General features: G+C 34.3%; 1 protein-coding gene across 6 annotated transcripts in view; it reads left to right on the forward strand.

The window, feature by feature from the left end:
* The window catches only part of LOC149802157 (uncharacterized), a 54,774-nt gene that overhangs the window by 4,474 nt on the left and 34,714 nt on the right, over positions 1 to 15,586 (forward strand). For 5 of the 6 annotated variants that reach the window (XM_089956568.1, XM_089956563.1, XM_089956564.1 and 2 more), the window contains exons 3-4: positions 7,867 to 7,987; positions 10,860 to 11,527. In XM_089956568.1, coding sequence (XP_089812694.1) covers positions 7,867 to 7,987; positions 10,860 to 11,527 — 789 coding nt within the window. The remainder of the gene's footprint in view (positions 1 to 7,866; positions 7,988 to 10,859; positions 11,528 to 15,586) is intronic. The other variant, XM_089956569.1, reaches the window with a different exon arrangement.

Below are 15,586 nucleotides of genomic sequence, written 5' to 3' on the forward strand. Positions count from 1 at the left end.
AGTTCTTGAGATTGAGGTCAACATTAAAGTTCTTGAGATTGAGGTCAACAATCAAGTTTTTTAGATTTAAGTCAACATTCAAGTTCTTGAGATTTAAGTCAACATTCAAGATTTTGAGATTTAAGTCAACATTCAAGTTCTTGAGATTTAAGTAAACATTCAAGTTTTTGAGATTTAAGTCAACATTCAAGATTTTTAGATTGACATCAATAATAACGTTTTTGTGATTAAGTCAGAATCATTGTTTTTGAGATTGAGGTCAACATTCAAGTTTTCAAGGTTAAGGTCAATATTAACGTTTTGGTGATTAACTCAGTCTCAATGTTTTTGAGATTGAGGTCAGCATTCAAGTTTTCAAGGTTAGGTCAGAAATAACGTTTTTGCAATTAAGTCAGTATCAGTGTTTTTGAGATTGAGGTCAGTATTCAAGTTTTTGAGATTGAGGTCAACATTCAAGTTTTCACGGTTAGGTCAGAAATAACGTTTTTGCAATTAAGTCAGTCTCAATGTTTCTGAGATTGAGGTCAGCATTCAAGTTTTTGAGATTGAGGTCAACATTCAAGTTTTCAAGGTTAAGGTCAGAAATAACATTTTTGCAATTAAGTCAGTATCAGTGTTTTTGAGATTGAGGTCAGTATTCAAGTTTTTGAGATTGAGGTCAATACCCACGTTTATGAGATTGAGGTCAACATTCAAGTTTTTGAGATTGAGGTCAACATTCAAGTTTTTGAGATTGAGGTCAACATTCAAGTTTTCAAGGTTAAGGTCAGTAATAACGTTTTTGCAATTAAGTCAGTCTCAATGTTTCTGAGATTGAGGTCAGCATTCAAGTTTTTGAGATTGAGGTCAACATTCAAGTTTTCAAGGTTAAGGTCAGAAATAACATTTTTGCAATTAAGTCAGTATCAATGTTTTTGAGATTGAGGTCATCATTCAAGTTTTTGAGATTGAGGTCAACATTCAAGTTTTTGAGATTGAGGTCAACATTCAAGTTTTCAAGGTTAAGGTCAGTAATAACGTTTTTGCAATTAAGTCAGTCTCAATGTTTCTGAGATTGAGGTCAGCATTCAAGTTTTCGAGATTGAGGTCAACATTCAAGTTTTCAAGGTTAAGGTCAGAAATAACATTTTTGCAATTAAGTCAGTATCAGTGTTTTTGAGATTGAGGTCAGTATTCAAGTTTTTGAGATTGAGGTCAGTACCCACATTTATGAGATTGAGGTCAACATTCAAGTTTATGAGATTGAGATCAGTACTCACGTTTATGAGATTCAGGTCAATACTCATGTTTATAAGATTGAGGTCAGTATTCAAGTTTTTGAGATTGAGGTCAATACCCACGTTTATGAGATTGAGGTCAACATTCAAGTTTATGAGATTGAGATCAGTACTCACGTTTATGAGATTCAGGTCAATACTCATGTTTATAAGATTGAGGTCAGTATTCACGTTTATGAGATTAAGGTCAATACTCACGTTTATAAGATTGAGATCAGTACTCACGTTTATGAGATTAAGGTCAATACTCACGTTTATAAGATTGAGATCAGTACTCACGTTTATGAGATTAAGGTCAATACTCACGTTTATAAGATTGAGGTCAGTATTCACGTTTATGAGATTAAGGTCAATACTCACATTTATAAGATTGAGATCAGTACTCACGTTTATGAGATTAAGGTCAATACTCATGTTTATAAGATTGAGGTCAGTATTCACGTTTATGAGATTAAGGTCAATACTCACATTTATAAGATTGAGATCAGTACTCACGTTTATGAGATTAAGGTCAATACTCACATTTATGAGATTTAGGTCAGTACCCACGTTCATGAGATTGAGGTCAACATTCAAGTTTATGAGATTGAGATCAGTACTCACGTTTATGAGATTAAGGTCAATACTCATGTTTATAAGATTGAGATTAGTACTCACGTTTATGAGATTAAGGTCAATACTCACGTTTATAAGATTGAGGTCAGTATTCACGTTTATGAGATTAAGGTCAATACTCACATTTATAAGATTGAGATCAGTACTCACGTTTATGAGATTAAGGTCAATACTCACATTTATGAGATTTAGGTCAGTACCCACGTTCATGAGATTGAGGTCAACATTCAAGTTTATGAGATTGAGATCAGTACTCACGTTTATGAGATTCAGGTCAATACTCACGTTTATAAGATTGAGGTCAGTATTCACGTTTATGAGATTAAGGTCAATACTCACGTTTATAAGATTGAGATCAGTATTCACGTTTATGAGATTAAGGTCAATACTCACGTTTATAAGATTGAGATCAGTACTCACGTTTACGAGATTAAGGTCAATACTCACGTTTATAAGATTGAGATCAGTACTCACGTTTATGAGATTAAGGTCAATACTCACGTTTATAAGATTGAGATCAGTACTCACGTTTATGAGATTAAGGTCAATACTCACATTTATAAGATTGAGATCAGTATTCACGTTTATGAGATTAAGATCAATACTCACATTTATAAGATTGAGATCAGTACTCACGTTTATGAGATTAAGGTCAATACTCACATTTATAAGATTGAGATCAGTATTCACGTTTATGAGATTAAGGTCAATACTCACGTTTATAAGATTGAGGTCAGTATTCACGTTTATGAGATTAAGGTCAATACTCACATTTATGAGATTTAGGTCAGTACCCACGTTCATGAGATTGAGGTCAACATTCAAGTTTATGAGATTGAGGTCAATGCTCATGTTTATGAGATTGAGGTCAATACTCACGTTTATGAGATTAAGGTCAATACAGTGTACTCACATTTATGAGATTGAGATCAATACCCACGTTTATGAGATTAAGGTCAGTACTCATGTTTATGAGATTACGGTCAATGCTCACGTTTATGAGATTAAGGTCAATACCCACGTTTATGAGATTAAGGTCAATAATAAAGTGTTTTTTACTCTCTAGCAAAACAAAAGGTGGAACTGACAAAGCAAAAAGGAAGTGTCTTGTTTGACTGATTTATTGTCATTTTCTCCCCCCATCCAAGTGACTTTCCAATCCAGATTATCTCTTAATGGCTATATGAATACATACATGTTTAAGGTTGTGCAATCATGCCTAAGAAAACCTGAAAAACATTAACATAAGGATGTATAATCTTTTGGTTACGGTTGGGTTGATTTCAGGTATGCATATTAGTCATATAATTTTATATCCTCCACCAGAAATGTGATGGAGAAACAGGACACCATATTTACTTGCTTTCAAGTTGAGTTGACTTGCAAACAACAAATATCCTGATCTTTTATAGCATAATGTACCTGCAGATCAGAGTCTGTGTTGTCTGTTCTACTGATTACCCTTAACTGCACAGATCCAGGTCTGCCAGGGCATTATGTGACAACAGATCTTGGTAAGTGCAGCTTGCAGGTGGGCTCAACGTATGGATTTGGTGGGGTGGGGGGATTTAAAAAAAGTAGTTTTAACAATTTTTCAGTCATATCATTATGATGTCTACAGTGTGGCAGTTTATTGTGATGTCTAGCATGATGTCCAACCCAGTGTCATTATCCTGACACCATGCTGACCAGTCCTAACACTAACCTTTTACTGCTGAGCACAAAGTTTTTGGTATGACTCGGCTGGGGATCGAACCCATGACCTCCTGCATCTGAGGTGGATGCTCTAACCACTAGGCCACCGAAGCAGTTGGGCTGAACTTATAAGCAAGTATTTATGGTAAATGGAAAGTGAATGGAAGAATAACTGCAAAAATACATTTAGACTTGCTGCTTAGCTCTTTAGTTTCAGTTAAAAATAAACTGTTAATGATTTTAAGATTTTCCAATGGACCCATAGTTGGAAATTTGCAAAGCATTATGAGTTCAGATAAATTGGAAGACATTTGATATCAGATGCACAGTGAACTGCTTTATAATTGAAAGTTTGAAATTTAAGGCAAATATCTGCATTTATAAATCCAATGATATCCCCCAATAGAAGCATTAATGTTTAAAAAATATCAATTATTTAACTTTTAAAAGGGAAAATCATTGCCATCAATGGAGGTGAAATAGTGGGTCCAGCAGATACCATTCACATAGGTCCATGCTAGTCCATTTTCTTTTCTAGTGAATTTCATTGCATTAGGAACCAGAAAGAGAAAAATGTTGACATGTACATGTCTGTGTTTGAGAGTGTCCATTGGAAATTGCTGGGTTGCAGACTTGATAAGTTGTGTTGTTGTTGTAGGGTTTAATGCCATTTTTCAACATAAGATTGGCTATACGTGGCGGCCAGTATAAATGGTGGAGGAAGAACCTGGGAAAACCCCAGAAAGAACCACCGACCCACGAGAAGCTACTGGCAAGCTTTCCCACATACCCCCATTGGCCGAACCCGAAACTTGAACCCATGCAGACAGAGGTGAGTGCTTTAGACCACTCGGCCACTTGGGGCCTCACAGACTTGATAAGTAAAAGGGGAGTCAGCTGCTTACTCTTATAACAACATTACAAACTTCTAGAGAGTTCTAGGCATGGCCACTGCATGTTTTTGTGGATCAAAATGGAACCCTAGGAAAATGTTGCCTTCAGCACCCCCACTGGGAAAAAATATTGTCAAACTCCATAAAACAGTGACCCCATAACTCGCCCAACCACCACCACCTCAACCAGCCAACTCCTATCTCTCGTCTGGGCTTGGCACCTTGGATCTTGGGTGGTTGCCCTTACTATACATCCTTTCTGATGGCCCTGGTTCTATGATTGGTTGAATATCAGTTTCAATATATTATCTGTGTGATTTCTTACCAAATTATCAATGTTGTGTCACTATTGTAGTTCAATCCTGTTAACTGTGACATTATTGTAGGGTGCTAGATAGGGTACTAGATAACACTGAATAAGTCCCTTGATTGTCATCTTAACACAGATTCTAACAAATCAGCAATAATTTTGCTGAGCAATATGGAATCTCACTCACACCTTCAGTTATGCTTGATTTACCATAGCTTTTCTTCAGTTGATTTTTCAGCATTAATCATTTTAGGACAACAAATTATAGGATGCTTCTTGGTAAGTTTAAAGTGAATAGCACTTTTTTAATTTAAAATGTAGCCAAAAGAACCAATCAAATGCTTCTAAGGATTAAATTGCCAGCTAACAAATCCTTCCCGTCTAGTCACTGTAAACAAAAATGACATAACTGTTTCTGCTAATTAATTTTAGCCATGATGCATAGTTTGCACATTTATAATAAGGTCCATTTTTTCTGTCATGCTTAAACGAATCTGACATCATACTAGTTAATAACTAGTAAATAATTGGTTGGCATTTTAATTGTCCAAGTAGTTACCCCATTTGGCTAAATATGAATGGTCTAGACATGTTTGATATTGGAAGTACATTTTCATTGCCCCATTTGGCTAAATATGAATGGTCTAGACATGTTTGATATTGGAAGTACATTTTCGTTGCCCCATTTGGCTAAATGTGAACGGTCTAGACATGCTTGATTATGGAAGTGCATTTTCATTGCCCCATTTGGCTAAATATGAATGGTCTAGACATGTTTGATATTGGAAGTACATTTTCATTGCCCCATTTGGCTAAATATGAATGGTCTAGACATGTTTGATATTGGAAGTGCATTTTCATTGCCCCATTTGGCTAAATATGAATGGTCTAGACATGTTTGATATTGGAAGTGCATTTTCATTGCCCCATTTGGCTAAATATGAATGGTCTAGACATGTTTGATATTGGAAAGGCAAAAAAGATCTTCACTTTTGAATTTCCATTTTGAATCTTGGTCTCAGTAAACTTAATTCCTCATCCATGATCCCTAATAAACTAATAACACTTTGTGTCTTCATTTATAAGCTGATAACTGTTAGTGCCTTCATTAATAAACTAATAATAATTTGTGTCTTCATTAATATTGCTTATTTTTATCAGAAATATTATTGTTTACAAACATTTTTTCCTCATCGAGCCATCAGGCCATTAGAGAGTTATACTTTTGCATGTCATTTTTCATCAGTTGTCCATTGTGAGTCACATATCCACAATGCTAGTTGAGTCCTCTTCTAAAAAATATTGTTCAGGGTGGCTCCCTTAGCAATGAAGTGGCTTCCATGGTAACCAACATGGAAACATGTATTTGACTAATTGTCAAGAATGATTCAATCAATTTTTGATCAAACTTGGTAGGAATGTCTTATAGGACATAATTCATCAAAACGTTATCAGATGTTGTACCCTAATGAAAATTTTACTTCATTTGCAAATAGATGCAAAATATGTTTTCGACTTCTCCGTAGCAATTGAGCCAGTCTCAATTAATCTTTGTAGCAATGGTTCTAATAAAAAGCTTCCTCAAAATTTTGTCCATGTTGGCTCCCTTAGCAATAGTGTGGCTTCTATTTTAACAAGATGAAAAACTTGTTTTCAGCTTCTTTTCTAGAATGAGAGCCAATTGTAATCAAACTTTATGTTCATTATGATATGCTGTTTGTCAAACTTCTCTCTAGAGTGAAATCTGATACAATATTGTGGCTTCCTTAGTGTCATAAACTCCCCAAAACTTAGTTGAATACTTAAGATAGGGGAGGGTGAATATTGAGACAGGTGATAATCATTCAAGAGACAAAGACAAACAACTAAAACTGCATGAATAATATTACATATATTGACACATGACACTAATAATGCACACACTGACACATGTTCCCAACACTGTCTATCATGATGATAAATGAAATGACAGAAAATAAATATAAAATGACTCAAGTCCTGCTATTCAGCTCTCTTAAATGTACAGTTCTGTCATTATATTACATAATGGGAACTCACCAAAGTCAATTTTTCTACTTGTATCCTGGTCTGAATATCATTCCACCACAGTTCGGCTCTATGAATTTACACAATTTTCTGTCAATAGGTCACCAATAACAACTGCTTGTGGCCACAATTGAACACTATTCAATGTTCCAATTCTTTGCTTCCTGCTTTAATATTTCCAGTTTTTCACTCCACCGGCCAAATTGCTCTGTGGGGTCCTATGGAGATCTGCACTCCCACACTTCAACATCTCTGACTGCCTGCCTTATATTCTCATAACAAATTAATATATGTATGACAGCTTGCTTTCCACATAGCACGGGTATCTTGCAGGAAAACACATTTTTCCTTAAAATCACATCAGTATAGCTCATTGAGTATAACTTATGTCGACAACATGTTTTGCCCAAACTTTTGATTTGACGGGTTTGTGTGACACTTCACAACCATGTGAAAGCCTATTGTTGACCTGTTCTTTTAAATGACTGAGCCTATATCAGTCCAACTTGGTAGAATCATGTTTCTTTGGATATACTCTGTCAAAATTTAGTTTGACTTAGATCCCTTAGCAATGGTATGTCATCTATAGCAAACACTTTTTCCTCTGAATGGCCTTGTCACTTTTAATCAAACTCTGAAGGAATGTTTCTTATGATATGCTCTGTCAGGTGTGGCCACTCAAGAAAAGTTGGTGTTTCCATTGTAAACAGATGAAAATCCTGTTTTCGTCTTCTGTAGAATGGCTTCATCATCATTTATCAAATAATGTATGAATATCATTTAGGGCATTTACTACCAAAATTGAGTTCTGAGTGTCTTCCCTAGCAAGCAGAGTGAGCAGTATCAGGCTCACAAGGGTCTCTTGCCTTAAAGTCTAATGAAGCAGTTATGTGAGTTTGTCTTTGAAATACTGAATCACTGATATCATTTATACAGCTTGAAAAATATATTTGTACTTAAAAAGATGATATATGCCCAGAATGTTACTTTGCAAAGCATGTTTTATGATTTTGTATGCTTGAATTTGCAGAAAACCTCCTCAGACAGCCTAAAATTACTTATGGAAGTTACAGCTTCAAAAGACACATCAGAATCAGCTAAAGGACATCCAGAAGTGTCTGTGATGGAACCTATGCAGGTCGAGGGTAGTAGTAAGATTGGATTTGATATTAAATTTGAAATATATTGAATATGTATTTTTCATTGTCCTATCCTCCTTGATCAATATGATCATGCTTAGCATCCACCGTTATGAATCTTAGTTCATTGCTTCTTTGATCTTGGAGTCAAGGTCACACTCATGGAATATTCACATGAAGCTTGTAATTAAAGTTTCCTTATTTACTTATATTTCCATTTACTTATACATACTTATATTGATGGATCTTATTCATACTTGGGTTGAGTCAGACCAAACACAGTTCACTCTTCATCATGTTTGTTTGCTAACTTGTAACCATGGAGTCATGGTTATAATCACAGAAGTTGTTTCATTTATTGATATTTCCTAAACCCCCTCAATAAATTATCTTCATATTTATTTGATGCATCACTATGGTGCTAAAACAATTCATTCTTAGATATGCTTGATCAGTCATTTGACCATGGGGTCAAGGTCACATTTTACAGACGTGTTTTGATTGTGGGCTAGGTGTGTAGACCTTGGTCTTCTTGTTTCATTTTATTCCACCCCTCTTCAGATCTGGAAAATATCTGATGGGCACGTAGACCATATTGGAGAGCTTCCTGTTTTCAGGTTGGCATCAGTTGATGAAAATAACAGGAGTAAAACGTGTTAGTCATTACGATATTTCTGTTTCAACTCGTTTTCTTCATTGGGAAGATTTTGCTTGTTTACTCTGATATTGATTATTTGACCAGTTTTTATTTATCCTCACAGACCAGTTTGAACTAAAATTATAGAGGAACAAACAAGGTATTGAAGCTATCAGATCTGTAGGAATGTATGAAAGGTTCAGTTTAAAAGTGGTTTCCAAGAACAAAATTCTTGGTATTCTGACCATATACCTCTCATTACAAGTTGAGCAAATTCTTTGGCTATTAAGAAAAATAAAGTATTTCATTCCAAAACAGTACCATGTCACTTTTTCCAAGTGGTACATTCAACCCCATTTTGACTATTTTGAATATTTTAATTCTTCTGGTGTTAATATATATATATATATTGGCTACACAGGTGAGCCTGATACAATAATACTAGATGTGGAACCTGGAAACATTACAGAGACAACAGCCTCTACAATAATACTAGTTGTGGAAGCTGGAAACATAGAATAACAGCCTAATACAATAATACTAGATGTAGAACCTGGAAACATTATAATAATAATAATAATAATAATAATAATGACCTTTTTTAAAGAGGGTAACACAATTAGCTAAAAACTAATCTACCTTGAGGCCCTCATACAAAGGAATTTATTTATTTAAGCTGCATCTCTGAAGCCACTGGATATATTGGGTTTGGAAGAAGGAAATAGAGTGGGCATTTCTAATCTCAACTGGAATACTATTCCAGAGCAGAGTTCCAGAGTATTGGAAACTTTTTTTAAATAACTCCTTATTTGGTTTGGGAATTTTATACTGTTTGGTAGACATGGATCTTAGGTGGGGAGTATTATCAGGTAGTCTATACTGGAATAGTGATTGTAAATATTCAGGAGCACTATTATGAGATATCCTGTACATTAATTTGCTTTTTCTCAAACAGATTTGGTCTTAATAGGTAATATTTTTAACCTACCAGCTAAACTTTCCTTGCTTTCTTTCTGGATTGATATTAGCCCAAATCCTCTTTTTTGAAGATGTGCCAGCTTTGCTTTGTTTTTATCATTTGATAGAGACAACAGATTCTTTAGACATCCTACCTTTTCGTGAACAATACAGAAAGTCAAAATGATGTATAAAATTTCCATCAAGTTTCCATCAAGTCTGCCCAAACTTTAGATCAAGAACAGCCAAAAAATTCTTAATTCCAAAACCAAAGAAAGGTTTAAAAACAGTTTTCAATACTTCATGGCCATTTTGTGGAATAATATCCCAAAAGAAATCAAAGAATCTTGTAGAATATCAGCTTTTCACCATTGGAATATTAAATGTAGGAAATCTAAATCATGATTAATATCACATGACCTATCAACCTCCTACAGTTACATTTCTCTACCATATATAAGTAAATGTCAGTAATTGTGTTATGCAAGAATTTAATTTTGACTAGTGAGCACTGAGAGTAACTTCATCTTTTAGTGTGCTTACAATTGAATGTAAAGCTAATTAATCTGGGTCTGTAATATCTATATACTGACTAATGTATATGAACATGTATGCATGGAATGGCTAGTGACTGATTGAACTTTGTGTACCTCTGTAGATAATCTCTGAGGGCCTGAAGGTAGATTAGTTTTTTGTTGTATAACTAAGTGAGTTACCCTCATTAAATGTCTTTTTCTTTATTATTATTATTATTATTATTGTCTGGTTCACTCATTAAATATAAAATCATCTTTGAAGAAATTCACACATTAAGATCTTGTATGCTATGTATGCCAGTCTGCCATCTAATCTGAGTGGCACTTGAAAGAAAGAAAAAAACACAGCTGAGATTTTACAAACTGAGCAGCCAGGTTTGACCAAATTCCTCCAGGAGCATCCAGACATTAAGGTCTTTTAGGTTTGTAATACTTATTACCAGCCTTGGTTCTGAACCTTTTTTGATGGTGACCCTCAGATTAGGTTTAGTGTGTTAGCCTGTTGACCAATTAATTCCTAAAACACTACTTATGAAATTAAAATTATTAAGGTTCATCTCACTGACCAACTCAAAACGGCATGGTAACTCAGTTTTTGGGTTGCAACCCATGGGTTAAGAACCACTGGTCCAGAGAAAAGGAAAATGAGTTATAGATTTTACCAACTTGTTAATTTACAAATTGGTATGTATATTAATTTACAAATTTACATATTGATATAAGATATGAGGATCTCTTTATTTCTTTTCTCAAGGAACCATCACCAGTCCCAGTGAAAGTGGTATCAGTGGAAGTGAAAAGGAAATGACTTTTAAGTTTCCAGTCCTCGTGTTACAACAAGATGACTCTGGCAATCTTCAGCGAAAAAATGAGGAGCTTGAAATCAATTTGCAGAGGCTTACGATACTAACAGGTTCTGGAATGAAGGTTTCTCAAGACTCCTTCCGATATGCTGGTCCTTGTGAATTTACTAGTAGGGCCACATCGTCAGTGCTAATTGTTCTTTCCTACAGAGCTTATATTGAGAACCACTACATATTTTTCCAGTCTTTAAATGAGCAAGATGCAGAGATCCTAGAAAAATTAAAGCGTTTTCGCAGTGAAACACTCCAGAAGTTTCAAAGAACTCCACCAGTTGACATTTGGAAATTCCTTCCAGTCCAGCCACTGTTTTCAGGAAAGATACGAATATATGTTTCAGATGTGCAGAAAACTCCAGAGAAAGCAGATGAAGAGGAGTATTTTGTGATCACAGACGTGGAATCTTTGTCTCTCTTTAAAACTTTTCCACAGACTGTTCCCAACCATGTTGCATTTTTCTATCAAGATTCTGGATCAAACGTGGTTGAGACAGTTCGACGAATAAATTCAGCAGAAATTAGCATACAGACAGATGAAAAGCAGTTCGTTATTAAAGAACAGGTAAAGATATAATTGCGGTACTCTGGTCCTGCAAAAGGAAACATGGGTATCAGAGTGAAAGAGAAAGGCAGACTTTACTATTAGGCATCTCTGTCATGTTGCTTTAAAGCATTTTTATCAGATTTGACATTTTGACCCAATTTACTTATTCTTCTACATTGAAACCAAATTTTATAATAGGTGTAAACAGGAGGAAGAAATTTTAACTTGGGTCATTTTGATTAACTAAGAAACATTGAAACCCTTTAACATCATGCATGTCATTTGATAAAAGGGACAAGATTATTTACTTAATAAATTACAAGTGATAAAATTGCATATATTTAAAAGAAAAACATAAAGCAGATACAATTCAAATGAACTTATTCAGTGGCCAACAGTATAGTTAAGCCCAATTATGAGTACAATGTTCATTTACAGTTCATTAGATTTTGGTTACAGTTTCCATCTACAGGCATTGTTACATTTAGGTTTGACTTTGGTTACAATTTCCATCTACAGGCCCTGTAACATTTAGGTTAGATTTTGGTTACAGTTTCAATTTGCATGCCCATTTAGGTCAGATTATGGTTGCAGTGACCATTTAAAGGCTTTGTAACATTTAGCTTAGATTGTAGTTACAATTTCCATTTGTAGGCTGTGTAACATTTAGGTTAGATTGTAGTTACAATTTCAATTTGTAGGCCCATTTAGGTCAGATTATGGTTGCAGTGACCATTTAAAGGCTTTGTAACATTTAGCTTAGATTGTAGTTACAATTTCCATTTGTAGGCCATGTAACATTTAGCTTAGATTGTAGTTACAATTACCATTTGTAGGCCATGTAACATTTAGCTTAGATTGTAGTTACAATTTCCATTTGTAGGCCATGTAACATTTAGGTTAGATTGTGGTTACAATTTCCATTTGTAGGCCCTGTGATATTTAGGTTAGATTGTAGTTACAATTTCAATTTGTAGGCCCATTTAGGTCAGATCATGGTTGCAATGACCATTTAAAGGCTTTGTAACATTTAGCTTAGATTGTAGTTACAATTTCCATTTGTAGGCCATGTAACATTTAGCTTAGATTGTAGTTACAATTACCATTTGTAGGCCATGTAACATTTAGCTTAGATTGTAGTTACAATTTCCATTTGTAGGCCATGTAACATTTAGCTTAGATTGTAGTTACAATTACCATCTGTAGGCTGTGTAACATTTAGCTTAGATTGTAGTTACAATTTCCATTTGTAGGCCATGTAACATTTAGGTTAGATTGTGGTTACAATTTCCATTTGTAGGCCCTGTGATATTTAGGTTAGATTGTAGTTACAATTTCAATTTGTAGGCCCATTTAGGTCAGATTATGGTTGCAATGACCATTTAAAGGCTTTGTAACATTTAGCTTAGATTGTAGTTACAATTTCCATTTGTAGGCCCTGTGACATTTAGGTTAGATTGTAGTTACAATTTCCATTTGTAGGCCGTGTAACATTTAGCTTAGATTGTAGTTACAATTTCCATTTGTAGGCCCTGTGACATTTCGGTTAGATTGTAGTTACAATTTCAATTTGTAGGCCCTCTGACATTTAGGTCAGATAATGGTTACGGTATTATACATTACATACCCTGTACCCAGCACCACTTTCAAATGCAAATGGAATGATCAGTGAATATAAAATGAACAGAAAATGAACAGAAAATGATCTCCAAATAGATGCTGAGTTAATGTGGCATGAACAAAGAACAAGTGATGTTATAGGTCCAACAATCATAGGTGTCAATTTGTACAGTTTTTTTCCTTTTTTGTCAGTGTATGGACGTACAACTGTCTTGTACGTTTTTTTTTGTAAAAAAAAATTTAAATTTCAAATATTTGTTGTTTCTTTTTTTTTGTTTTGTGTGCATCCAGGACTCGTGGCATAATTATTTTTAGCACGAGAATTCAGTGAGACTATGGTGGCCCGAAACAACCAATCAAATCATACTTGAAACCGCACTTTTCCTTTGATAATGAAATGAGTTTCATTCATGGTTCAGCTCCAGTGTGTGAAGATCTTGTCGTTTATCGCTCAGAGATTAGATGCTCACTCGGATTTCTAATATTGACTAACTACCTGTGTAGTAAGTATGTTTTCTTATTTTATTATTTATACTTATTACTATCAAATGCATAAAGTTTGCATCAATTTTCATACTTTACATAGTGTGGCAATCATGTTGGCATACTGTAATTCGTCCGACTTTTCTGTGTCGAGATGAAGGCGATTTATTACATTTTTTAACAATATACTAATTAAAGATAAATACTCGGCTGATGTTAGCACTGGCATTTTATCGTGCTGTTATAGTTTTTGAGTTAAGTTTGTCAGATAGGTAATGCAAACAGGAAGATGCATTGCCATAATGACGGATGTAGTACAGATACTGATGGACTCGAAAGTATGTAACACTGCCAATTTATATCAAGTTTGTGACTAAATCGGCACACCATATAGCAAATTCATAACTTTTCAAACACCAGATACGCAATTTTAATAGAAACGATGAACAGCTTACGAGGTATAAACTTCTGGACTGCTACTTTGTAAAAAAAATTATTTCTAGATTTCAATTTTTGGATTGCTCCTGGAATAATATCTTGGGCTTTATGGGGACAAATGTAAATTCGTAAAATATTTGTAATTGGGAGATCTTTCTCTATCACATGTCAAATCTAAATTTTTAAATAATTTTTTTTTATTTCTCTCATTTAGTTGAAATATTCCATCCATCAAATGGCTGACCCTAACTCAAAGAAACGCAAGCTTGAAGACATTGACCGAGGTTGTGGCAAGTTTCAGGCTGATTGGATTAAAATCTTCCCTGGCATTGTAGATGTATCCAAGTTAGGATCTTCACATGTTGTTTGTAAAATATGCAGTAAAGACATTAAAGTGGTGGTTTCGAGCATATATGATCTGGAGGAACACTTCAGGACAAAACTGAATGAAAGAAATTTTGAAATGAAGAGGGGAGCATCCATCAGAAGCTTGTTTGCTTAGCCAAAGCAGGAAATTGATAGTGTTATAAGTAAAAAGAATGAAATAAAGTTTCAGAAATGTAAATAATTATGTAAATATATGTCATAATAATTTGTGTATAGCATTTGTTGTTTTAAAACTGTTGATCTTATATATGTATGAATACATTTTTTTGTGTACGTTTTTTTTTGGTCTTTGTAAGGTTTTTATTGGTCTGGCTTACAGGTTTTCATCTCAAAGGGTTGACACCTATGAACAATGCTTATCACAATAAAAAACAATACTGAATAATCATTTATCTAACAATAAATTATAAAGCGTAAACAATAAATTATAAACCGTAAACAATAAATTATAAACGGTAAACAATAAATTATAAATGGTAAACAATAAATGACATGATTTCTGATATACTCATTGTGTATTGCTCTGATAAACTATAAATAATGAACAAAATATTATTTCTGATACAATTTTTGTGTATTGCTTTGAAATTAGTTGCTGGACAGTGTTCCAACTTTAGTGAAATAGAGGTTGCCCTGCCAACTGCCACACAAAATGCTTGCCCCTTTGCACTTATTGTGCACCCTTCTGACCCTTTCATTGCACCCCTCTGCCTTCTCTGCAAATTTAGCACCTTTATCAATATTATGCAATTTTCCTGGTGCTGCCTTAGTTAAATTTGTTATTTTAATTGTTTTACATTCTTTAAACACATGGTTAGTTGACTGTAAATCTTATTGGATTAAACACCATGTGGAAGGTGTATATTCTTCCCAGAACTGCTTAACTTTAAGACCAAAGGGACTTTATACAAACAATTCAGCTTGAAAGTGTCTATCCCGTTAAAGTTCACTTACACCAAAGATGACTTTGTTCTTTCTGCCACATTGAATAATAAATATCAAAGCAAAAATATTCCACATTTGAACTACTTTTTTAATAGAAAAGCCCCATACTACTATAAACCTGAACATTTCACAATGGTTGGCAGGACTTATAGATCAGTTACCATTGCCCTATGCTAAAACAGGATATTGATTAATTTTTGTACA

This window comes from Sinohyriopsis cumingii, chromosome 4 (genome assembly GCF_028554795.1).
Source record: "Sinohyriopsis cumingii isolate HCF-2022 chromosome 4, ASM2855479v2, whole genome shotgun sequence".
Lineage (NCBI taxonomy): Eukaryota > Metazoa > Mollusca > Bivalvia > Unionida > Unionidae > Sinohyriopsis > Sinohyriopsis cumingii.